Source organism: Ursus maritimus, unplaced genomic scaffold (assembly GCF_017311325.1).
Source record: "Ursus maritimus isolate PB19 unplaced genomic scaffold, ASM1731132v1 scaffold_2, whole genome shotgun sequence".
In the NCBI taxonomy this organism is placed as follows: Eukaryota; Metazoa; Chordata; class Mammalia; order Carnivora; family Ursidae; genus Ursus; species Ursus maritimus.
In genome coordinates, this window is record NW_024424452.1 from 36155468 (window position 1) to 36181103 (window position 25636).

The 25636-nt window shown below is 45.1% G+C and overlaps 1 protein-coding gene across 2 annotated transcripts; it reads left to right on the forward strand.

Moving 5' to 3' along the window:
- Positions 1-13200: 13200 nt before the first annotated feature.
- ZNF597 (zinc finger protein 597) lies at positions 13201-22020 on the forward strand. 2 transcript variants are annotated; one of them, XM_040635433.1, is made up of 4 exons: positions 13201-13946; positions 14045-14130; positions 14991-15117; positions 17014-22020. In XM_040635433.1, exons 2-4 carry the CDS (start codon positions 14098-14100, stop codon positions 18123-18125), a joined length of 1272 nt encoding a protein of 423 aa, XP_040491367.1. In that variant the 5' UTR covers positions 13201-13946; positions 14045-14097; the 3' UTR covers positions 18126-22020. The 2 variants fall into 2 exon arrangements, with proteins under 2 accessions (XP_040491367.1, XP_008695039.1); XM_008696817.2 differs by having other exon boundaries at positions 13202-13874.
- The last annotated feature ends 3616 nt before the right edge of the window (positions 22021-25636 follow it).

The window sequence follows — 25636 nt, forward strand, 5'->3', positions numbered from 1 at the left end:
GGGACGCCGCCAACGCTGCCCGACGCCGCCGCCGCCATCTTACGAGCGGGCAGGCCTCCATTGAGGCCCGGCGGACGTGCGGGCGAGGCGGGCGGCAGGACGAGCGCTCCTGCGCTGGCGGCCGTGGACGCCTGCGGCGCCGCCCGGGTGGGACCTTCTGGGCCCGGCTGAGTGCCCCATACGCAGAGCGCGGGCGGGGGGCTCCCGAGACAGGGATTGCTCCCTTCCCTCCAGTCCTGCCTGGGCTGACGCTCCCCTCGCTTGGACTCGGGGCTCCGGCTTTACCATCCCCGGTGCCCGGAGGCGCGTACACCCGGGGAAGCGTGGTGGCGTGGACTCGGCCGACAGCAGTCCGTCTCCACACAAAGGCTGTGGAGGGCTGTCGCCGTGCCAATGGGTAGGGGTCGGTCGCACTCAAGGTGCAGGAGGGTCTGTATCACAAGATTGAACTCAAGTTCTGTTAGAAAACCCGAGTTGAGCAACATCTTACAGTAACTTTAAAGCAGGGATTTAGGGGCACCTGGGTGGCACAGCGGGTAAGCGTCTGCCTTCGGCTCAGGGCGTGATCCCGGCGTTATGGGATCGAGCCCCACATCAGGCTCCTCCGCTATGAGCCTGCTTCTTCCTCTTCCACTCCCCCTGCTTGTGTTCCCTCTCTCGCTGGCTGTCTCTATCTCTGTCGAATGAATAAATAAAATCTTAAAAAAAAACATAATAAAGCAGGGTATTCTTTGCCTTCAGATAAAAGTGGTCCACACAGCCAAAGGATGGAATAAGAAGGACCTGCTTACAACAAAGCCTAGAATGATCCACCCTAAAAGGATTTAATTCATATCCAAGAGAATAAGCATCACAGATCAAAAGTCTAAATAAAATAACATTATCTTAGGGAAGTTAAAAGCATATTCTTTTTAACATTTTTAAAAGGAAAAAGTAAAGAGATGAGAGGTTTTAAAAGTAACTGGTATAAATAGATCAAGAGTACTATGGGGCGCCTGGTGGCTCAGTTGGTTAAGGGTCTGCGTTTAGCTCCACTCATGATCCCCGGGTCCTGCCATCCAGCCCCACTTCCCACTTCCACTCTGCTGGGGCAGGAGCCTGCTTCTCCCTCTCCCTCTGCCCCCTCCCCCACCTCCCACTTGTGCTCTTGCTCTCACTTACTCTCTCTCAAAATCTTAAAAAAAAAAAAAAAAGTAATGTAACAAGGCAATATAAAACAACAAGGAATAATCTATTGTCTACATAATACGTATAGAGGCTGATGGAATCCTGATTTATATAAAGCAACCTGTATATTTCCTTTTTGTAACAGTTCCTGTAAGTTCCTGTTCTTTTAAGAAAGCTGAAAATAACACCTGAACAAAATGAAAATCGATATAATACTCTTTACAGCTCTGCACTGTTACATGTTTAAGGACTGCAGACATGCTATTGTAACCAAAGATGCTGTGGTGAACTGTGTTTGAGCCCATACAGAACACTTTGAGGACTCCACACAATTATATTTAGTGCCTCATTATTAAATTATTTATAAACTAAACTTGTTGCAAAAAAAAAAAAAAAGCTTTCAGATTGATTAGAGAGATCCACACAGTACAGCAAGATAAATGAGGGCAGAACAGTCATCAAGAATGAGGTGGGTGTGTAAAATGCACTTTGAAGCCCTATATACTTTCTAGAAATGGGCTGCAACTTTAGCTCGGATCTTTTCAAAATCCACTTCCAGGAGAACAGCTGGTTACAAGATTTAAGGGGTCAATGTGTCAGAGGTGGCTAACTGCTGCCTACTGTCTATTGTCCCACAAGTCTTTCTTCTCCTCCAATAACTGCTTTATCACATCTTCTTATAGTAACAGAACCCCACCCCCTACAGCAAGCAAATAGCTGTCAAGGTAGGCTTGTATTTCTCAGTCTCTCTTGCATCAAGGTGAGGCTGTATGGCAAACTTATTACCAATGGACAAGAATGAAAGTGAGGTAGGCAATTTCTGTGTCATGCCCTTAAAACCAAATAGCATAAATGTTACCAATTGGTGACGCTAGGTTGGCAGGTACATAGGTATTTGCTGCATTACTCCTTCAAAATATACAGGTTTGAATTTTTTTTAAGTTTTTTTTTTTTTTTTAATTTGTGTGAGAGAGAGAGGGAGAGCGCACAAGCAGGGGAAGCGGCAGGCAGAGGGAGAAGCAGGGTCCCCACTGAGCAAGGAGCCCAAGGTGGGACTCAATCCCAGGACCCTGGGACTATGACCTGAGCTGAAGGCAGATACTTAACCGACTGAGCCACCCAGGCGTCCCAGGTTTGAATTTTTTTTTAATAAAGAGATGAAGTTTAAAAAAAGGAAATTGCTTGCTTTCCTCCTCTTCTTTCTCCCCTTTCCCGGTGTTCCCATCCATAGAAAATGGATGCAGTGATAAACCCCTTCAGTAACACAGGAGAAGTGAAATGCTACCCTATGTCCTTGCTACTTAGAGTGTGGTCTGTGGTCCAGCAGCAGCAGCAGCAGCCGCCCTGGGAGCTTGTTAAAAATATGGAACCTCAGGGTCACCTGGGTGGGCTCAGTCGTTAGGCATCAGCCTTCAGCTCAGGTCATGATCCCAGGGTCCTGGGATAGAGCCCTACATCGGGCTCCCTGCTCAGCGGGAAGCCTGCTTCTCCCTCTCCCACTTGCCCTGCTTGTTTTCCCTATCTTGCTGTGTTTCTCTCTGTGTCAAATAAATTAAATCTTTAAAAAAAAAAAATGGAACCTCAGACCGCAGCCAGACTGAATCAGAATTTGCATTTAACTAAGAACCTACGTTTAACAAGATCCCTAGCTGATTCAGAAACCTTAAAACATTGGAAGTTTGAAACACTGAAACATTAAAGTTTGAGAAGCCCGCCCTATGTGATGACAGAGGTATAACATTCTATTGTTTCCAGGGTTCTATGCACAGTACTTTAGGATGAACTGCCAAAACAGAGAAGGGCATATACATCCATTCAAACTTTAAAAACACTCTTTTTAAAACCAAATGAGAAAATATTTTCCCAAGGGCTTACTTATTTGCCAAGCACTGCGTTAAGCTTCTAACACAGGATCTCTTTTATCCTCAGGGCAAGGAGGTACCACATGTTACTACAAGGATTATTCAAGGTAGTTGTCCTCTTAAAAAAAACCATTCCACCCCCAAAATGGTCCCTAATTGGTTTAACCAATTAAAGTCAGCCCCTTGGGATGGCTGGGTGGCTCAGTCGGTTAAGCGGGTGCCTTCCGCTCAAGTCATGATCCCAGGGTCCTGGGATCAAGTCCCACATCAGGGTTCTTGCTCAGTGGGGAGCCTGCTTCTCCCTCTGCCTGCAGCTCCCTCTGCTTGTGCTTGTGCACTCTCTCTCTCTGAGAAATAAAAATCAATCAATCAATCAATCAGTCAATCCAAGGCTCTGGTATATTTAAAAAAAAAAAAGGTCTCTCGGCTCAGTGATTTGGGTAGTGTGGTCGTCAGTCTCGTCCAGTTCTATTTCATCAGGAGCTGCCTGTTCTGAGCACTCGTCCACTCCTCCTCCCCCTGGCTGCAAGGCCTCTTCTGCTGTACTGTTATTTTTCTTTTGCCTACTCATGGCCATCGGTCAAGCAGGGAGAAACCTAGAGGCACTACCCTTGCGGAGAGCCAGCAATCTCTACTCCTGTAGCTTGGCCGCCTTCCAAACTGCCAAGCAGAGGCAGTACTCCAGGGAGCACTTGCAGGGGAACCCTCGATTCCTGCCGCCTCAGATGCAGAACCCTCTCCCAGCCTTGGAGACAGGGAGCTAACCAGGCTTCTCTGGGCCGGGTGAGCAGCAAGCCACCACCGACATGGGCTGGTTCTGCCCCTCCCGAGCCCTGGCTTGATTACTCTGCTAATTTTGGAAGTAATATATATTCACTGTTCTATGAATCTCCAAGGCCAAGATCTCTCCAGAAATTAAGGCATTTAAATTTTCACCTCTCCCTTCTGGTCCCTGGGGTCTCATCTGGCCCATAGAGGAACAAAGTTGGGTACTACTCTCTTATTCCAACCGTGGGTGATACCACCTACCTAGGGCCCTACTCACTACTCTGTCAATAGATGGACTAGGGTTGGGGAGGAGGATAACAGGGGCCAGCAATCAAGGTTTCCCCTGCAATACCCACACATTCAGGTTATAAACAGTATTGCAAGTAACAACTTTATAGAGAAACCTGCACACATTGCAGATTTTTTTTTCAGGACAATTCCTAGAATGTTGGTTAAAATTATTTTTTTTAAGATTTATTTATTTTAGAAAGAGAGAGCTGGGGGAGGGGCAGAGCGAGAGCGAGAACCCCAAGGAGACTCCCAGTGTGGGGCTCAATCCCACAACCCCAAGATCGTGACCTGAGCCAAAACCAAGAGTTTTTCCAAGAGGACAGCTGGGTTTCAAAAGACCACACAACACTCAACTGACTGAGCCACCCAGGTGCCCCCCAAATTATTTTTAATTGACCACATTTCAATTTGGAAACAAACTCCTGCCCAAAGGTTTTACTAGTTTATTCTGACACCAAGAGTGAGAAAGCTTCTGTCGCATATATCCTCACCAACCTATTATTATTCCTTACCTCTCTGGATCTGGGTGAAAAGATCTCATAATTTTAATGTGTATTTCTTGGTAAGTTTGATCGCTTGTTCCTATTTTTATTAACCATTTATATTTCTTCTTTATATGATTTTTACAGATGTGCCCAACATGATATTTTCGTTTGGGCTTAACTGGGGGTGGGGGACTTTCTAACACAAACTCTTCATCTTATTTTTTTAAAAGTAGGTTCTGATGTGGTTTGAAGTGGTGGGGTTCAGAGCCAACGGACCAAGAAAGAATTCTTGAGATACCTTTGGGGCAAAAAGGCGGTTTTATTAAAGCACAGGGAGAGGACCCTTAGGCAGAAAGATCTGCACTGGGGTCACGAGGAGTGGCCGTGGCCGATTATATACTTTCAAGTTGGGAGAGGGTTAGGGATAGCACAAGCCTCCAAGGTAATTTGGAAACAAGGTTTCCAGGACCCTGAGGGGGCTAGCTATTGTTAGGAAAAAGTCATTTATTACTGTTTAGTAAAACCTCAGTCATGAGACCCTTCAGATGTATATCAGTGGGCCATAGGCTTGGAGGACGATTGCTAACATATATCTTGGGGGGTAGAAATAAAGGAAGTGTCCAAAGGAATTTGCGTATGTTAAAGTAGACTTACAGGATCCTGGGGAGCAGGGGAGAGGCCGGGCTAAGATTGCCTTTTGCCCTTACCAAGGTGTCAACATCAAAGCAGTTGAGTTTCTAGAGGAAAGTCATTCTGCCTGTTTCAAGGACTTGTCAGTGGGTTGTAAGCAGCAAGGAAATCTAAGTTTCCTCTTTGCCTTTGTTTCCCACATCAGGCTCCATACCCAGCATGGAGCCCAACATAGGGCTTGAACTCACAACCCTGAGATCAAGACCTGAGCCAAGATCAAGAGTCAGATGCTTAACTGAGTGAGCCACCCAGGCTCCCCTCACATAAACTTTTTTTAGAAGTATGCATACCCATGGCCAATTTTCAGGAGCACAACAAAAGGAGATATGGTGCAAAGTTTTCCTCTTTCTGACTCTGAGTGCTAGAGTTCTCCAGATAATCACTATTGCCAGGATCCTGGAATCCTCTCGGAGATCTTGTTTACATGCACAAGCGATATGATATTTTCACCAATAAAAAGCAAGTGCGAGTGAGGTGTGGTCAGAGCTTAGATATGGGATTCTGTTCCTTCCTTCTACCCTCTCTTCAAGAGACCTGGCCACTGTGCCAGGGGCTGTGGGTACAAATGGTGACTGAGATGTATTCTCTGCCTTTGGGCAGATGTATGATTACAAGATGGCCTGATAAGGATTTCCACAGAGGCAGTCACACAGGACAGTGGGACTTTTAGAATGGACTATGAGTGAATGCCTATTTGCTAAGTGTCTGCCATGTGCTATGCCCTGCGTCACAGCCCTTCCTGAGGGACTCTGTATACTTCCCACCAACTCTGAGAAGTAGGTATGCTTGTCCCCATTTTATAGACCACGATGCCTATACTTTCCTGACTCACCCAGGAGGACAGCTGGGTTTCAAAAGGCAGGCTTTCCAGGAAGACCCTGAAAACATTTTTCCAGGGTGTCAGAAATAGACCATGAACAAGCCCCTTCATGGCAAGCACTGTAGATGGTTGACCAGCATCTGCCTGGCCTGAGAGGGCTCTAGACCACCCTGAGAGCACTCCCAGAGGAGGAAAAGGCTCCACGAGACTGGCTTGAGGTGGGGGAGATTATTTTGATTCGTGGTCCTAAAGGGTTTATTAACGTTTGCATGGATCAAAGCCACTACAACCAAGAACCAAATATTTGCTTCCAAAGAAATTCCCTTTTGATGTAAAATGCTGCAAGTGTATCTGTTAGGTCACCAAGGATGATCTTACTTGCTGCAACAGAACCAAGACAGAGGGAGCCGAGGGCAACCACGTGGCCCCTTAGCCGGTCTGGGAGGGTCAGGCCAGCCTACTGGCAAGGTCTGGTTCTCCAGTTATATTGTCAGTGCACCCTGAGACTGGGCTTACTGCTCAGACTCACAAAATACTGAGGCTTAAGCCAAAGACTGGCTTATAATGGTTAAGGGTCACTGGAATACTCCTATCCCTGCTCCAGACGCCCCTTCCTCTATTAGGGTTCCTGGGAAGCTAGATCACTAATCAGGAAGTCCTTGGTGAGCAGGGGTACAAGGAAGGGAAACAGAGTTTTAAAGGAGATCTTTTACTCGGGCCCTGGTCCGACACAGCAGAGCCTTCTCTGTCAGGAATGACTGTCCCATGCGTTCAACGTTCCTTTGCCTGAGCAGCGCTAGGAGGGTGCCAGACTCTTACTGACTCTTCTTCCTCTTGGTTCCACTCAGGTGAGGCCCCTCTGTAAACACGTTCCTTTTCAGACCCACAAATCACAACTTGCTTAACTATCCAGGCTTTGCTTAAAGTTACCTGTTATTTCTGCAGAAATTGATTTCATCTCAATTTTCTCAGCTTAATTCTCAGCATTCAGCCTTACTCCCCTTCTTCCAAGTTCTTGGGAAACATGTCATTGCAGGAAGCTCTATCTGGACTTTGTTGATGTGTCTGATTAATACTTTTATTTAAAAACCTTTCTTTGGGGCGCCTGGGTGGCACAGCGGTTAGGCGTCTGCCTTTGGCTCAGGGCGTGATCCTGGCGATCTGGGATTGAGCCCCACATCAGGCTCCTCTGCTATGAGCCTGCTTCTTCCTCTCCCACTCCTCCTGCTTGTGTTCCCTCTCTCGCTGGCTGTCTCTATCTCTGTCAAATAAATAAATAAAATCTTTAAAAATAAATAAATAAATAAAAATAAAAACCTTTCTTTTTTTAAGTAGGCTGCATGCCCAGCATGGAGCCCAACACGGAGCTTGAACTCACAATCCTGAGATCAAGACCTGAGCCGAGATCAAGAGTGGGATGCCCAACCAACTGAGCCACCCAGGTGCCCCTAAAAATCTTTTCAATGATAAAGCTCATACTTTTGAGCACTTCTTATATGCTAGAGTGTTGTATCACGTAGTATCTCATTTAATCATCCTAACAACGACATGAGGTAGAACCTGAGGTATTTACACTCATTGTCCCTCTTTGGCAGCTATGAAACTGAGACTTCGAGAGGTCAAGTAATGAATCCAAGATGTTAGAGCTGTTGAGAGCAATTTCAACCCATGCAGTCCAACTCCAGACTAGTTTTGGAAGAAATACCTACTCACCGTAATAAGAAAAATATATAAGAGCATAAAGAAGAAAAAAATTACCATTTGCTCACCAACCCAAGATGATCATTGAACATTTGCATGTCTCCTTATTGTTCTCTTCAGTACATTTTTTTAAAAGATTTTATTTATTTATTGGACAGAGATAGAGACAGCCAGCGAGAGATCCCTTAAAAATTTTTTAATGTTAGTATTTCCCCACGTTGTTTAAAACTCCTAATAGGGGGGCGCCTGGGTGGCACAGCGGTTAGGCGTCTGCCTTCGGCTCAGGGCGTGATCCCAGCGTTATGAGATCGAGCCCCACATCAGGCTCCTCCGCTGTGAGCCTGCTTCTTCCTCTCCCACTCCCCCTGCTTGTGTTCCCTCTCTCGCTGGCTGTCTCTGTCTCTGTCGAATAAATAAATAAAATCTTAAAAAAAAAAAACAAAAAACTCCTGATAGGGCGCCTGGGTGGCTCAGTCGGTTAAACATCTGCCTTTGGCTCAGGTCATGATCCCAGGGTCCTGGGACTGAGCCCCACATCGGGCTCTCTGCTCAGTGGGGAGCCTGCTTCTCCCTCTCCCTCTGCCTGCTGCTCCCCCTGCTTGTGCTCTCTCTCTGTGTCAAATAAATAAATAAAATATTACAAAATAAAATAGTCTACGGCCATACCACCCTGAACGCGCCTGATCTCGTCTGATCTCGGAAACAAAATAAAATAAATAAAATAAGAATGTGCCACAATACTATTAAAAAAATAAAACTCCTAAAAAATGACATGTTAATTGGTTGTAATATTTCCTCCTGAGAAAGAGGAAAAATACTTAGACGTTAGGTCATTTCCAGTTTTTCTCTACTATACATAACTCTGCAATAAACATCTTCATGATTTTCTATTTTCAACACATTTCCTTATGATAACATGGCACTGATTGCCAGTTGTCTCCAATGTCTACTTCCTTCTTCTTTCTCATCATGATATAACTTGTGCTTTTTAGTTGGGCATAGGCTACTCAAATATTGTTTCCTAGCCTCCCTTGAGTTAGGTGTGGTTCTCTGACAATGTGACTAAGTTCTAGTTAATGGGATGTGAACTGAAGTGGCAGGTGCAACATCCAAGTTCTGCCCTGAAAAGAAAGGGACACGCCCTCCTCTTCCTCCTCCTGCTGGCTGCAACTGAGACATGATAGTAAGCCATGCTGGACTGGGAGTCTGAGAGTCATGAGAGAAAATACCCTACTGGCAGTGAAGCACAAAGCAGAAAGAGCCTGGGTCCCTGGCAGCTTTCCAGGGCACAGCTGTTATATTGGCTTGAATTATATGTGAGAGAAAAATAGATGTCTATTTGTTTAACCCAATGTTATTTTGGGTCTCTGTGTATAGTTAATGGAATCAGATGCCCAATTAATACAGACAGATATTTGTAATTAGATTTACAAGATCAAATGGTATGAATAGTTTTAAAACTCATGCTATACACACTAGGGACAAATTACTTTATAAAATACTTTATAAAATAATATGCTCCTTTACCCATCTACCAGCAAAGCAAAAGCATGTGTTTTACTATCCCCCTCTGTCATTCAGTATTAGTAATTTAAAAAATATTGACTAATGGAGGCTGCGTGGCTCAGTTGGTTAAATGTCTGCCTTCGGCTCAGGTCATGATCCCAGAGTCCTAGGATCGAGTCTCACATCGGGCTCCCTGCTCAGTGGGGAGTCTGCTTCTCCCTCTCCCACCCCGCTGCTGTGTTCTCTCCCTCTCTCAAATAAATAAATTTTTAAAAAATCTTTAAAAAATATTGACTAATAAAATGGGTTTCATTTCAGTAGGTTTCCTCTGACTGTGAGCGCATCACCCACAGCAAGACACAGCAGGCTTTCACTCACTCTCTGCAACTCTTTTCCCCGCTCGGGCTGGCTCCGTGCCTCATTCCTCCAGGTACAGCCTTTCTGTCTGCTGCAGCGCAGAAAGAGGCAAGGCCATCACTTCCCTCCTGGCTATGCCGTGCTGTTTTTGTTCACTCCTGGGCCAAGCGTTTCAGACAGTTAAACCCTTGATCTCAGAAGGCTCAATGTGAAGGGTCCCTTGGCGGGGGGTGGTGGGGGGGAATTAATTGTCTAAGCATGCCGTGCTCTTGTCTACTCGCCAACCTGCATGCTCTGATCTTATCATCCTCCAGGAGCCTCTGCTTACAGCTTCTATTTGCAAGAATCAATCAGTATCAGTAGGTCCAGAATCTTCCTTTGGAAGCATTTCTAGCCTCAGTGACTGAGAAGGAATTCTGTTAGAGTTGACACAGAGCAAAACCACTTCCTGGTCATAGGATTAATGTATTGGAGGCACAAGTTAGGACCCTTAGCTCCCTCCCTCTCTTCCTTCCTTCCCTTCCTTTCTTCCTCCCTCTTCCCTTCCTTCCACCCTCTTTCCCTCCCTCTTTCCTTCCTCCTTCTTTCTTTTCTTTCCTCCTTCCTCCCTTCCTCTATCTTTCTTCCTCTTTCTTTTTTGAGTCTCTGATGAAGGAATTCCTGCCCAGCTAGAGGTAATCCTAGCTTCAAAGTCCTGAGAGCCTCTTGCTGTGACAGGAAGTCCTGCAGGCATGACCAGTAACCATCATTCCCTTCATTAGAGACTGGATACTAGTGAGCCAGGGTTCCTAACTGCCCAGAGAGCACAATCCTAACTGGATTTCTGCGAGAAAAGCCTCTTGCTGAAGTTGGGAGAAAAAGCTAATCTTGCTTATCTATACTCTTCTGGTACATCCTGATATGGGCCTGCCAATTTCTCGTTGGTATTTACATCTCACGAAAGATACAAAGGCTGTAAAAACCAGAGACATACTTATTTTTAAGGCACAGACCCTGAAAAGCAGTACTGTCTGGGAATGTTAAAAACGCCAAATGTAGAGAGCAATTTGTTCTGGAAATTATGTTTAAAATTACCAGGGAGAAATATCTATACTTAAAAGGGAACATTGGTAATCTCTGAATGATAAGAATGTGTGCTTTTATTTTCTATTTTTTTCTTATCTGTATTTTCTAACTTTCTAAAATGCACATATACTGCTTTTCTAATAATAAAGTTATTTTTTAAAGACTTTATTTATTTATTTGACACCGAGAGATAATGAGAGACAGAGCATGAGGGGGTGATGGGCAGAGGGAGAGGGAGAAGCAGACCCCCTGCCAAGCAGGAAGCCCCAACCCTCCCAGGACCCTGGGATCATGACCTAGCTGAATGCTTAATTGACTGAGCCACCCAGACGCTCCTATAAAAAGTTATTTTTAATTTTTAAAAAGATAATGTGATCTTCAGAGACACAGCATATCTTTGGCTACAGAAAGAATTTTAATACATACGTATTATTATTGATATGTTAAAAGCTGAAATGAAGAAGCTTGTCAGAAGGCTGTAGCAAAAGGACTTTTGAGTTTTGTTTGTTTGTTTTTAGGGAGAGAGAGTGGGGGAGCAGGGCAGGGAGGAGGGGGCAAAGGGAGAGAGAGAAACTTAAGCAGTCTCCGTGCACCCCAGGATTTTTTAGTTTTGACTCTCAAAATCTGTTACTTGAGGGGTGCCTGGATGGCTCAGTCAGTTAAGCGTCTGACTCTTGGTTTTGGATACTGAGCCCCGCATCTGGCTCTGCACTCAGTGTGGAGTCTTCTTGTCCCTCTCCCTCTGCTCCTCTCCCCACCCTCTCTTCTCTCTCTCTCTCATAAATAAAATCTTTTAAAGAAATCTTTGACTTGAACATAAAATGGATATATAGTCAAGCATCTCTGATTTTTTTAAAAAACCAAGGTAGGCATATAATTCAGTCTTATTCCTTCAATCTTGGTCTTGAACTTGGTATCTCATCTCTTTACTTCAAGCAAGATCAATCTTTCAAGCTCCCTTCTTGATCTACTTGCTTAGTTTTGGTAGTTAGAGGGTCAAGGGAAGGTTTAGTTTCCTTTCCCATTTCAGAGATGACCCTCTCTATCTGGTTATCCATTGAGTTAATACCACAGGCTTCACTTCTGGTTATCGGAAACTGTGTTTATTTCTTTATTAGGAGACCAAATTTCAAAGGAAAAGGCTACAAGAGCCTCTTGTTCTTGGTGAAAGGGTCAAAAATCAAAATCAGGAGAATCTGAGCCCTAAAAGAGATATCCTTGATGTAAGAATAGCATTATATATAAGCACAAAGGGGGGGGTTAGATGACTGCTTGAGCACTACCATGATTTGATGATGAACGTGCTTTCAGTTTAGACCTCCATGTACCAGGCTGTTAGGTCTTCTTCAGCATTTAGGCTTTGGATTGGTCTAGCCTGTGGGGAAATTTTTCCTTATCATTCTTCCATCTGTCCTTTCCCCACCTTTCTCCTTCTCCCTAGGGCCCCTAGATACCTCTTTTGTGACCCATTCTCAGAAGGCCTAGCTCTTGGCTGTCAACAGATGTCACTTGTGGCAGATGCTCTTAGTTACTATTTGACATCTGTTCTACTTCCTCCTTTTTCTTTTCCAACAGAACCCTAATTTTGTACAGATAGTTGGCGAGGGGAGGCTGGGTCCTTCCTGCAGTGCCAGGGGGTGAACCATGGTTGGTCAAAACCAATTATAGTAGGTATCGTCTTTTTACCCGATAATGATTGGTTTAGGATGGGTATCTGGCACAATGCACGTCTGCATGTATTATGTGGATTCCACTGTCACTTTCACCAACATGCTAAGGATGGCGGAGGAGAAATATGGAAGCATTGGGACCTCGATGATGTCACTGAGCCACTGAATTAACCAATCTGTACCTGCCCTACTTTTGAACATAGTTTTGTTGGGTTTTCTGTTACTTGCAACTGAAACTGTCCTGTCTAATATTCCACCCGTTCCCACTACTTATTTTGCCAATTCTGATAACACTGTTTCAATAACCATGCAACCATTTCTTGAGTAACCTTTTAGATACAGGCACATGATTAGCACTAGAATAAGAAAATATATTGGGACTTACCCAGTATTTTCTATTAAGGTATATCTATCATCCTTGCTTTTTCACCTTTGTAAGTTGACACCTTTGTAAACTGACAACTTATTTGAAACTACCCTCTGAGGAGAAGCATTTGGAACTCTTTGCAGCCAAGGAAAGCAAAGTTGTATATTGGCCAAGATGACCCAAGCAATCAGTGGCAAAGCTTGACAATGAACTCAATTTTAAATTCCAAATCCATACACCATGACACCCAGTGTCAGTAAAGTGTAAAATATGTGGCAATGGGACAGGTCGAATGTGAAGCTTAGGCGTCTCGCAAAGCAAGCCAATGGCTCTACTCCCGCTTGAGATTTCGCTGTGGCTCTGAGCCTGATTTGGCTCAGCTCGGCTGCAGCCGCAGGGCACAACGCATCTAGAATGCACTGGGTCAGAGACTAGCAACCTGGTCGAAGCTGATCTGAACTCTGTCCACGCAGAAGACACCCCTTTTCGCCCACGCCCCACAGTCCGCCCAAAATACAGCGGACTTGGCTGCTCAGGCCAAGACTGGGACTTGCATTCCTGGCCACTCACCTCACCCTGGTCGGACCCACTTTTTGAGCGCACGGGGCACTGCCGCCCGAACCCACATTTCGGTGCCAATAGTCCTTCGGGTTCGGAGTCTCCCTGTCTTCTCACTTTCCTTGTTCCCTGAAACATAACGTCCTTCCGGGGTCACCTTACCTCTTCACATCCTACCTATTCACTTACCTGCCTGCAGGTAAGCGGGCAGGAGCTCACCCGGGAGACCCAGGCAGCGGAACCGGAAATACTTACTTTGAGAGACGGAAGGAAAACTACAACTCCCAGCATGCCCAGCGAATCATCGGCCCTCTGTTAATGGACTCGATTGGTCAACACACTAGAAGGACTGCTCCCTTTGGAATAGCGCTGGCCAATCACAGGGCAGAGCTTCATGAAAGCATGGGGGCGGGCCGTTTCCGGCGGCTTTCCCGGCAGCTCCGGCTTAGAGGAGCGTGAGAGCCTAGCAGTAGCTGTGCTTTCGGTCTAGAGTGTCAGTCGGGCGTCGCCTTCTGCTTTTTCTGCCCGGGTAGCGGGAGACTTTCTAACATCACTAGTCTCGGAGCGGTAGGTGGTACCTGGCCGGCCCAGGAGTCGGCCCTTCAGAGGCTGGCCTGTGGAGAGGAGCCTTCGGCTCAGGTTTTAAAGGGGTTGGGAAAGCGAGGAAGCCTTGGGAGTGCATGGAGGGGCTTTGCAGCCAAACTGGCCCCTCTGAGGATTATTCTCTCCCCTCCTAGATCTGTCTCGAAGTCAGTGTGGCCACTTGAGGAAGACACTCCCACCCCCTGAGATGGCGTCCACGCTTCCGACAACCGGCGGCCAGGTAAGACCAGGTTCCTTCTCGGGGTCCAGTTCCTGTCGCTACTTTCCGGCCTCTGCCTGCCCTCCTTTGGAAGAGGGCCCGTCTCGTTGGGAGGGCTCCTGATCCCCAAATAGCCCTTTGATCAAGCTGTCTTTGTCCCTGGACCAGGCACTTGGGAGAAATGGCCTATCACATTCTTCCTTTCAGAACCACCAACCGGGAGCAGGGCCCACTGGAGAAAGCTATCAGAGTACCTCAAAATTTATTGGCTTTCTGGAATGCTGCTCAAACTTGCGGATTTCTAAGCACATCCCACACCTTTTGATAAGCACAGAAACAAAACCCCTAGGCGATTCTTAATCACGTTGAGGTTCTGTTGGTTTGTAAGACTGGTAAACTGAGGGAAGGAGGACTAAGCCTGGACATGATTCTAAAGAGAGCTTAGCAGTGAGTGTCATGTGCAGGGAGGAGAGAGACTAGCAAGCAGAAGGATGTTAGGAGAACACTGGAACCCCTGTCCCTTTTCATGATTCTTCCTGGGCTGCTCAGTTTTCTTTCCCTTAGAGCATCTGTATTTAATGGTTTCTCTCCCTGAGAGTTCCCTCATCTTTTCTAGAACTCTCTTCTAGAACTTCTTACAGTTCACCGTCTTGGCCCTTATACCACTGCTTCAGAAATTATGTCCATTTTTACCCCTTCCCAGTTTCCACTACCACCCTTAGAACCCATTTATACACAGTCCCCAGCACTCAGGAATCTTTTACACCAAGCCCCTTTCTCCCTTGGTTCTGGTATTTCTAGCTCTTCTCAGTCTTCCTAAACTGAGTGAGGGGGTGGCCTTGGGGCCTCTTGTCCTGAGATGGGCTCTCATGTTGTTTCAGGGGCCAATGCTGTTTGAGGATCTGGCTGTGTATTTTTCTCAAGAGGAGTATGTGAGTCTGCACCCTGCCCAGAGGTCCTTCAGCAGAGACACTACACAGGAGTGTTTCGAGGATATGGCCTTGATGGGTAAGGCAGTTGTTTTTTCCTGGATTTTGGAACTTTACTCAGTTCTAGCAACAGGATTTCATGTGTCATTCACATGTTGGTATGGGGGCATGGAACCTATCTCTGGGTGATCTATGTGGATATGACAAGAACTTGCATGATAGGGAAGTATTCAAAGGAGATGATTTCTAAAAGACAAAAAATCTTATCTAGTACAGTGACTGTGGTTTTGCATAAGACATGGCCATACCCAATAATCTTCCCAAATATGTGTTAAAGTCAGTTCACAGTTTTACTTGCAAAACCTCATGACTATAGGTTACTATCATCTACTAAAGATTCGAAATTGATTTACTCTTAAGGGGGTGCTATGCCATTTTCACGTAAGGGGAACTATATGCAGAAATGTTCCCACGCCTGAGTAGAGTTTGTCTCTGACTAGGGTTGACTCTTGCAACTATATCATAACTCATGTTTCATATTTTCCACCTCTCTCTTCATCATGTTCATGTTTCCCTGTACCTTCTTGAACATAAGAAGTATAGTTATAGCTATCCGAACATTGTTTCTACTAGTTTGATTCTCTGTGTCATTTCTGGGTCTGTTTCTGTAAATTGATTTTGTTCCTAATTATGGGTCATATTTTTCTGCTTCTATACATGTCTGATAATTTTTGATTGGATGCTAGACATTGTGGGTTTTATGTTGTTGGATGTTCGCTTTTGTTGTATTTTTTAAAATATTTTTGGACTTTGTATTTCAGTTACTTGAGATCAGTATGATCCTTTCAGGGCTTGCTTTGTGCTTTGTTAGGGTGTATTCAGAGCAGCCTTCAGTCTAGGGCCCATCTGACCTGCTTTTAAGGCAATGTCTTTCTGAGGATACTGCCCGATATCTTGTGTGTTCCATCTTGGCTGACAGGAACATGAACTATTGAACTATGTATGATGTGAACTCTGAAGACTGTTCTCTGTGTTTCTTTTTGATGGTTCTTTTCCCAGTCTAGGGTAGTTTCCTCATGTGCACTTACAGATTAATATTCAGCCCAAGTCTTAACAGGGCCCTACCTAGATGTCCAGAGCTCTGCCTGGGCACCTGCCTTGTCCCCAGTATTTTGTTATCAAATTCTAGCCATCCTGGCATCCCTGAATTTGGTCTCCTCAAGACAGCATAACTACTGGGTATCATTTGGATTCCCACACTACGCTGCAGCCCAGAAATCCTTGCTAGGGAGTGCGCTAGGGCAATCAGAGGCTGTTTCTCTGGAAGGAAAGATCCCTTTTATATTGATATGTTGGCTTTACAAATTAAGAATATTTGGACAAATATTTAAAAAGAATGTTTTTTGGCAGCCTAAGTTTTGTCAGCCGTCCAGTGAGACCAGTTATCATTTGGCTGCTGTGTGCATGGCAGCTCTACCTTGATCTTTCCTCCAGGAGAGATAAAGAAATTTTGAAGAACTCTCCTGGTGACAAAATAAAGCTATTTCTAATAACAGATTGTTTCTCTGCTAGGTAGAATACTCACTCACTTGCTCTCTTTCTTTCTCTCTTATTCTAGTTGTGGTTGCTCAGCAGTCACTTAAGATTGCTTAAATGATGAAAAGTTCCTGAGACTCGGGAGACTAACTGGAAACCTCCTCTAGACAGCATCTACCAAGATTGCCCTTAGTTCCTATCCTATAGACCCTAGCTTAGTTACACCTCTTTTCTGCTTTCTCCCCTCACAGGATCACCAACAACTAGATCCTCTGGGAAGTCAGTAGAGCCTGCTGGCCTGATTTTGTATAGTATGAATGTCTGGGTTCTAGGATAAGCCATCTACAGATTCTTGGTCCTTGTGTAACTAGCTTGTTCTTTTCCCAGTACCACTTGAGGGTGTTGTCTATGTTTTGCTTTGTTTTGTTTTTATCAACAGGAGGGGAAGGCAAGACTGAGATTTCTCAACAGCTAAATCTAGAGTCTACGGGATTTGAAGAACTTGCCCCAGAAAGCTCCTCCATCACTGTGCCCCTTGTCTATTACCCAAAAAAATCTCACACTGGAGTTGGAGACCCAGAAAGGAAAGTATCAGGTGGAGCTCCTGCTTGCAAGAAAAGGTTCATAAGCCTATTAGTTACCATTGAAAACCAAACCCCGTTACTAGAACTATCTCAATGTTTAGGAACCAGAGCACTTTCTGAAATTCTTGAATTTCCTGGGGAAGAAGCCAAAAATTTGTACAAGTGTCCTGAATGTGATGAAAGCTTCAGTGATAACTCATACCTTGTTTTGCATCAGAAAACTCATTCAGGGGAGAAAAAGTATAAATGTGGTGACTGTGGGAAGATTTTCAATCATAGAGCCAACCTGAGGACACATAGGAGGATCCATACTGGCGAGAAGCCTTATAAGTGTGCTGAGTGTGGCAGCAGCTTCCGCCAGCACTCACATCTGTCTCGGCACATGAATATCCACATAAAGGAGAAACCCCACACATGTGGCATATGTGGGAGAGGTTTTATGTGGCTCCCAGCATTGTCACAGCATCAGAAAACCCACGCTGCCAAAAAAGCCTATGAAGGTACTGACTGCGGTAAATATTTTGGTCAGAAAACACATCTTGCTTTGCATGAGAAAACGCACATGTCAGCCACCCAGTACCGATGCACCCACTGTGTGAAGTACTTTGGGCAGCCCTCACACCTTGTCCTCCCCGAGCAGGGCCATGAGGATGACTCTGAACAGTGCAACGACTGTGGGGAAAATTTACTTTTGTTCTCAAAATTCAAACCCCTAAAATGTCCCGAGTGTGCGAAGACCTTCCTTCGTGTCTCTGAGCTTATTTCCCATCAGAGCATTCATAGAGGGGAAAAGCCCCATAAATGCAAAACATGTGCAAAAAGCTTTATTTTGGACTCAGAGCTTGCATGCCACCAGAAGAGCCACACAGGAGAGGAACCTTTTAAATGTACCATGTGTGGGAAAAGTTTCAGGTTGAATATGCATCTCGTTGTTCATCAGCAAACCCATATGGAAACCACCATGTAAATATAGCAAGTTTTCATTAATGCTGTGCTTGTCAGTATCTATACTGAAAACTGGGGACCAGTTACCCTTTATGTGCCTGGCACTTTACATGCATTCCATGTCACATGTCACTTAGTCTCCACTACAACCTTGCTTTAGGCACTATCATTTCTGTTTTATAACCAAGGAGGCATAATCAATGTCACAGCTAGTGAATGAAGCCAGGATTATAACTCAGTAACTCACTCACTGTTCACATTCCATTTGTATGCGCCACAGAATGATATGGAACTTTTTTTTAAATTCAGTTTTCATTAAAATGAAAGTCTTCCTAGAAGTCCTTTTAATTTTGTTATGTGGTTTCTGAGTAAGTTTTAGAAGAAGGAGAATTTCCTTTTTTTTCTTTTTGCCAGTTCTGCAGTAGTATCTAGGAAAGTAATCTGTCTATTTCTATCTTACACTTTTTTGGGTTATAACTAAATGTAACATTTGTAAGAGATGATATTTCACATGTGAATTTCTGATGTGGTTTAGAAGCTTTTGTGCCTGGTGTGAAAAGTTCCCAAATAGGTGGACAAGTTGGTGTCATAACGGCTATTAGAATCCATGGAGTTCCATTCTCAGATCTGATGCCACTGGCCTTTGTGACTCCTTTGCAAGGAATTTTGGCAATCTGACTGAAGCCTTTTCTGGTGCCTGGGCTTGATCTAGGGAAAGATATTTGCTCCTCTCTGGAAGGAGTTACCTCTAAGTCTCGACCAAAGCACATTTCCTGCCTTTCTATGAATAACAGGAACTATTGTTTAGTGAACATGCTAGATGCTTTAGGTGTGTATTATCTAATTTAATCTTCAGGATAAATCTGACAGAGAAAGGGCTATCCTTGTTTCATAAACAAGGAAGCTGAAGCCCACAGAGGTAAAGACAGTATCTTGCCTAAGACAAAAATAGGCATGTGCTGAAGCTGGCATTTAACCTTGGGTCTCTCTGACACTGAAGGCTGTGCATTCTTCAGCCCTGTTATGTGTCTGCATTTGTGTTCAGACTGCAAGCAGCCAGGAAGGCTGAGATGATGGGTGGGTAAGGGTGGTCATCATGGAGACTACCTTGTGCACACGCATCCTGGAACCCTTTCATTGCCTTTTTTGCTTTATCCCAAGCCTGACTTAACGTGTGTGGTAATAAAGCAATAGAGAGATTCTCCAGGACTTCCAGTTCAAACTCCCATCCCTATGATCAGATCAGAGATCGCAAACTCTACAGAATACAGTCCTTATGGTTTTAGTTGGATTTTGGTTAAAAAAAATTTCCTCCTGATCTCCAAAGAAAAATACATACAGAAAACTATTAAGAGTTTAACCAAGCTACTTGACAATATAGGTCTTTAGATACCGCTGTTACATGTAAATATAGGAGCAAAATGGTTTTGAATGGAGTGGTCACTAATGTTAAAGAACCAGGGAATCTTGTAAATATACATGCATACACAGTTTCTCTTTAAAGCAAAATTGATTGTGTACCTGTTAGCAAAACCAGTTTTTAATGGACTTTTGATCAGGATGTGAGAATGTCTTAACTCTACTGAAATAGTATAGAAGTACAGCATTGACTAAAGCGCGGTTATCACTGGGAAACCTCGTGAGCAATAATAGGCCTCTTTAGGAGAGTAGTACCTGGAAGATGCGGTCTTTCTACAGAACAGCAGATTGGGAACAATATACAAAAAGATGCTGGCTACTGCTGTAAGCTCTTAACACTGTTCAGAGACAAGAAAATACTCCTGGTGAGTAAGGGAAATGGAGACTAACCCAGCTCACCCAATCTCCCCCTTTTTGTTGTTCTTGTTTCTTGTTTGCATAACCACAGTTGAGACCCTGTGCTCTGAATGTCAAGGTCATACTAGAATCTTTTTTCTGATGTCTCCGCTCAATATGAGACACCAGTCTGCTGGGGTTTTAGGGTCCTAAAGAAGTGAGGTCATCTGTAGGTTGTTCTTCAGCAGAGCTCTGGGGAGCTTAGAATTGTGTAGGAAGATGGTTTCTAGTTAGATTTCTTATCAGCCATCTTTAGGATCTAATAATCTTTGCTAAATACCAGAAAGCACTATACACCAGCTCTCCTGCTTCTGTCTTCAGTGCCTGAACAGAGTTGCAGGGCAGGGAATGAAATTGGGAAAGAGGCCCCTACTTGCACAGCCACTGCAGAAAGTAAGGAAGACTATCTAAGACTACCTTGGACAGAATGGGGCTGACATAAAAGATGGGAGCTGCCATGCTTTCCTTTGCTCCTATGACAGTATGCGGGAAGGTGAGAATTTATGCCGTAAATGCTCTTCTGTACCTCAATATGGGAAGTCACCTTCCCAGATGAGGCTTCCTTCACAATTAAATTCAGGTTTTACATTTTTCTTTATTTTCCAGATTTTATAAGATTATGCCAAACCTCCATAAGAGATTTAGAAAAATAGCACTTTTATAAAACCATTAACATTAATTAAGATGCCTTTTTGGTATAATAACCATTGTTAATAACTGGTATGCAGAAAAAATTAAATATAAGTAAAACTTTGAGTGTCAGTTACTGTAAAAGAGGCATATTTTCAAGTGTTGCCTTATTGTGCACTTACACCTAAATACATTTGCTGGATGCAATTCAAGCTGCTCTGAGCCCAAAAAGTCGGAGGAAGGTGTGAGTCCACCAGTGAGATCCATGCTGTTTTTATGATGATGGCTTTTTCACCTTTCTGTTTACAGTGTCAACCGATGAAGCTAGATTTCAGTTTGTCATTAACTCAAAGATATTAGCCTAGTATGTTAGTATTAAGAAATACTGGATAAAAGTTAATACAGGGATGAGAAACGCAAGAGCTATTGTTATGAACGGTTGCTTCACTGCCTTTTGCAGCATGGATGTTGACATACTATGCAGGGTGAGAACTTTGTACTGAAGAAATTGACTTTTGAACAAATGTGTTTTCAGTTGTTAATGCATAGATGAAAATGTGTATCAAACAGTTACTTAATGTGTATTAACAGGGTGTATTAACAGCCATCATTGATACAAACAGCATTATTTCAGATTTCAGATGTCAGCAGTTTATATTTTCAACTAAAGAAATTGTGGGATTTAGTCGTTAATCTGGAAGGAGTTGGACTCAATATGGTTTTGTTTAGAGCTTTGTTGCAGTAGTTAATAGGCTATTCACATCTCCCCATTTAACACAGAAGATGACTAGCCCAGTATACAGGGAGTGAAAACAAGTGAGATTTCACAGTAAGTGGTGTTTTGAGTCTTTGACTTCTGAGATTCCATATAATTAAGTGGCATTGTTCTGATGACTGCAGCATGATACCGCCGATTTTGCTCAAAGTAATGTGCCAATTTATTGAGTATGTGTACAAGACAAATTATAGCTTATCTAATTAGTCTATTTTGAATGGTTCATTGAACTCGTTATCCTTATAGGATTTCAGCAGTAACGTGTTTTTGCTTTGACCATCCGTTAAAAAAGGAACAGTGCTCTTCATCTGAAGTATGTATATTCATCTGCTTTAGTTTTGTGGATTGAGAGAGCTATTGATCTGATGTCAGGATGATCATTACTCATCTTTTCATGCCCATTTGACTACGGTTTTTTGTCTTTTATTTTTTGACATCCCTCCTTGCATTAACACCCTGGGGAGGCTGGGGATATAACATAAATGTATATATAACCCTGAGAATATGCTGTAATCTCTAGTTCGTTTGGATACCTCAGAAGTATGTTTGTTATGTGCACTTGTACTGTCTAATGTTTTGATTTTACCGATTTCGGTGTGTTCTCATCCCTCTTATTTCTAGAATGCACGCTCTCACTAGGCTGTGATTAAGTTTATCTTATGTGCGGTATGGCATCTAATAAATGCTATTGTCTGAGGATGGCAATGAAGTGAACTTGTTCTACACGCTAGTGGTTTTGGATGGCAGCGAATTTTGAAGACGGGCGGGGCTGTGGGTATGGAGCGTGAATGCATGATCTCGGCGGGTACAAATCGTTAGCTCCCCGAAACGTAGAAGAAAGTTCCAGCGCAATCCCGTGAGGCAGCCCCAGACTTCGAAGTCCCCTCCAACCCCGGCTCCGCCGCCGCAGTACGGAGGGCTGGACGCCTGCGGCCACGCAGTGCGGCAAAGGCCCGCGTGCTACCCTACCCGCCCAGCGCCGGGGGTGGTAGCCGGCCTTGCGCCGTACGGCTCCCAGAAGGCTCTGCGCGGCTCCGGAGCGACGCGGAGGCTAGCGCTTCGCAGCCAGCCTTGCAGGCCGGCGGGAATGCCAGCGAGATGAGGAGCGCTAGAAAGGCCCACAGGGCTGGGAACCGGAAGTGGTGTGCTCACTTCCGGCGACCCCGTCGCGCAGCACTGCTGCGCGCTCCTGGGGCGGCTGGGATCCGTTCGGTGGTGGGCTTCTGGCGGTGGGCTTGAACTGACTCACAACCCGTTCCAGGCACCCACCGCGGGGCGGCCTCCACAAACTGGGCGATGGGGCCGAGAGCGTTTGACGACGGGTCCCTCCAGTCTTGCCCTCTGCACCACGGGTATGACTGTTGGGGGCCAGAGGAATCTCCGTCCCTCGACGCTAGGCACAGACCGCGCGCCAGCGGCGGGGGGAGCCCGCGCTGCCTTCCAGGCCCGAAGCCCGCTTTGGCAATGCGAAGCTGCCGGCTCGCCCAGCTTGTGTACCTTTGGCTTGTTGAGAGGGACACTTTGTGGTTCCGACTTGCCCTCTCTAGAACTAGCGCCACTCTCCTCGTCGGCTCTCTGTGCGCCTCGCAGCCGAATTTTAACATGCTTCTGTTGCTTACTGTATCCTCAGCTCACCTGAGTACGGGGTCCCCCCCCAAGAGAGCTTCACCACTTCCATGACTACAAAGACCTCACTTTATGTCTCGCCCACATTTCTTCTCTCCCTGCATTCCAGATCCCTATATTCAAGTGTCTGTGAGACATCTGCTTTTGAATGTCTGAGGCATCAAAACACATGCCCTACACTGAACTTAAGCTTTTAAGCTTTTAGCTCTTGATCTGTTTGCCTCCAGCATGTGGCGCCACAAACACACAATTGATCATGCTACCAGCGCACTCCCTCTTCCTCTGCTCAACCATTCCATCAAGTCCTGTGGCTTCTGCCTAAAAATTCTCTCTCAGACCTGACTGGTTCTCCACTGTCACCATTCTTAACAGCACCATTGGGGCCGACTGAAATAGCCCTCTAACCTCGCACATCACTTGTTCTCTGCCAGCGCAGCCAACACACCTGATCATGTCACCATCCAACTTGACATCTTCCACTGGCTTCCCATTTTCCTTAGGATAAACATCCAAAATATTCAACATAACCTTTCTAACCATTACTCTGCCAACCCCAGCTACTATCTTTATTCTCTCTCTCCATCTGCACTGCCTTTTTTTCAATTCATCAAATGTACCAAGCTCTTTATTTCCTCAGAAACTGTGAACATACTTTTCCTTTTACCTGGAACACCGCACACACACACACCTGCATTCCTATCTACCATTACAAAATTGGAATAGTAATTATACAACCAGTGATTTAATGTCTCTGTGGGGGCAGGGACGGACACATGGCAAGTGCTTAAAATTGTGCATTTAAAGAATGAAATTCCTGTGGCTCTTGTCACTTTTATACTGTTGGATACAGCTACAAGACAGGCAGGAGGAAAGGGAATAGCCGTTAGTGCTGTCATTTACAAGTAGACAGGAGGTTTAACAGTGGCTCAGAAAAGCTGTAAGGAATTTAGCAAAAAGCTTGACTAAGATAGTTCTCGGGATAAAAATGTTACGATGTTCTATTGCTTGGAAGGAATAATTTAGCAAAGAGGCACAATTGCTATAAGCCACATTTGAAGGAAGTGAGGTAAATGTAGTTTGTATCTCATTTTTTTCAAAAGATTTTACTTATTCATTTGACAAAGAGAACACAAGCGGGTGGAGTGGCAGGCAGAGAGAGAGGGAGAATCCAGCCCCCACTGAGCAGAGAGCCCATTGTGGGGCTTGATCCCAGGACCCTGGGATCAAGACCCCAGCTGAAGGCAGACGCCCAACTAACTGAACCACCCAGTCACCCCATGCATTTCAAATAGAATTGTGTTGAGGTAATACAACAGATAAGGAGAGCTTAAAGAGTTGGGTCTACACATCCTACTGCCTTGAACCTGCTGTGAGTAAAGCATTAGTGATTAAAACAGGTCACTGGCACAGAGGGTAGCTAGCCTGACAACATTATTGCCAGTACTGTTCCCATTCTAAAAGATCCCCTCAGTGGGGGAGGGGTAAGCACCCAAAGTGGGCAGAAGGGTCCTACACTTGTACGCTAGGCTGCCCAGGAAAATACAAGAAGGGGAACTATTGTCACCCTGAACACTCTGGAACAAAAGGGAACTTGGCTAACAGTTCCACATTCCTCTTAGAAGTTAAGTTTCATTTGACTGATGTGGCTCATGAGCCCATCTCTGAACCAACCACTGTGGCTGGGGGAATGGAGTAGACTGGCCAGGCCTGCTTGTCATGCACTCTCCTGGAGCTGCGGTTGGGGTCAGCCCCACCAAAATTACATATACAAAGTGGAAGAGAAGAGGTGACTGTAAGGGATACTGCAGAAAGAAGAGAGGATGGGGGCTGAGTAACAGGTAAGTCAGAGTAGAGAGAGGCAATTAGAGTAGTGATGGAAACGTCCAATACTAATCAAGGGCTTGTTCTGTGCCTGGCCCTCCTGTGCTGAGCACTTTTCCTGGATTAGTTCACCACTGTTACCATCCACGTTTCCCACATGCAGAAAACAGGGCTGGATTGCGGGGTGTGGTACAAAGTAGGAGGAGACAGGGTGGAAGTCTCAGGTTCACTGTTGAAGGTGTGCGGTTCAAGTCCAGCTACCTGTGATCGTGCTAACTTCAGAAAATGATTGAGTCTGGGTCTCCTCGAAGGCCCAAAGAATAATCATAACATCTACCTTCGAGTGTGTAAGGGTTAAGGGAGATGCTATGAAGTACATCTCTGAGGAATCATTACTGCCATCAAATGGTTGTCCTAGCAGGAGAAACCTCGGAGGCCCTGACCTTCTTCTCTCAAGTAGAGCCTTCCCCAGTCATTTCCCACCACGTGATTCCTGCTTAAGTTTTCTCCTTAATAGTTACGGTTGCAGTTTTACATTTGTTTGTGCAATTATCTGATTCATGTCTGTTCCCCTCCCCCCCAACACTGGGCTTTCTAATAAGCATGCACATGGTCTGGGTTCACCATAGTAACCCCAGCACCTGATGGTGCCTGGGTTGTAGTAGGCATTTAATAAATATTTATCACAAGAGCGAACAAACTTAACGAGCAAGCCTCCAGGACAGCCTTTCAGCTTGAGGCTAACGGTCTCAAGCGATCACCCGCACCAAACCTTCCCACCCACGTTGGAGGCGGAGCGGGCTGGAACTACATCGCCCAGAGTGCTCCACGGCGCCCCCGCCCCCCCCCCCCCCCCCCCCCCCCCC

What these genes read in the sequence shown, in the direction of transcription:
- ZNF597 (XM_040635433.1), top strand. Translation starts at nt 14,098, where the DNA reads ATGGCGTCCACGCTTCCGACAACCGGCGGCCAG. An exon ending in TTCCGACAACCGGCGGCCAG is followed by an intron (nt 14,131 to 14,990) that starts GTAAGACCAGGT and finishes ATGTTGTTTCAG; the next exon opens with GGGCCAATGCTGTTTGAGGA. An exon ending in CGAGGATATGGCCTTGATGG is followed by an intron (nt 15,118 to 17,013) that starts GTAAGGCAGTTG and finishes TTTTATCAACAG; the next exon opens with GAGGGGAAGGCAAGACTGAG.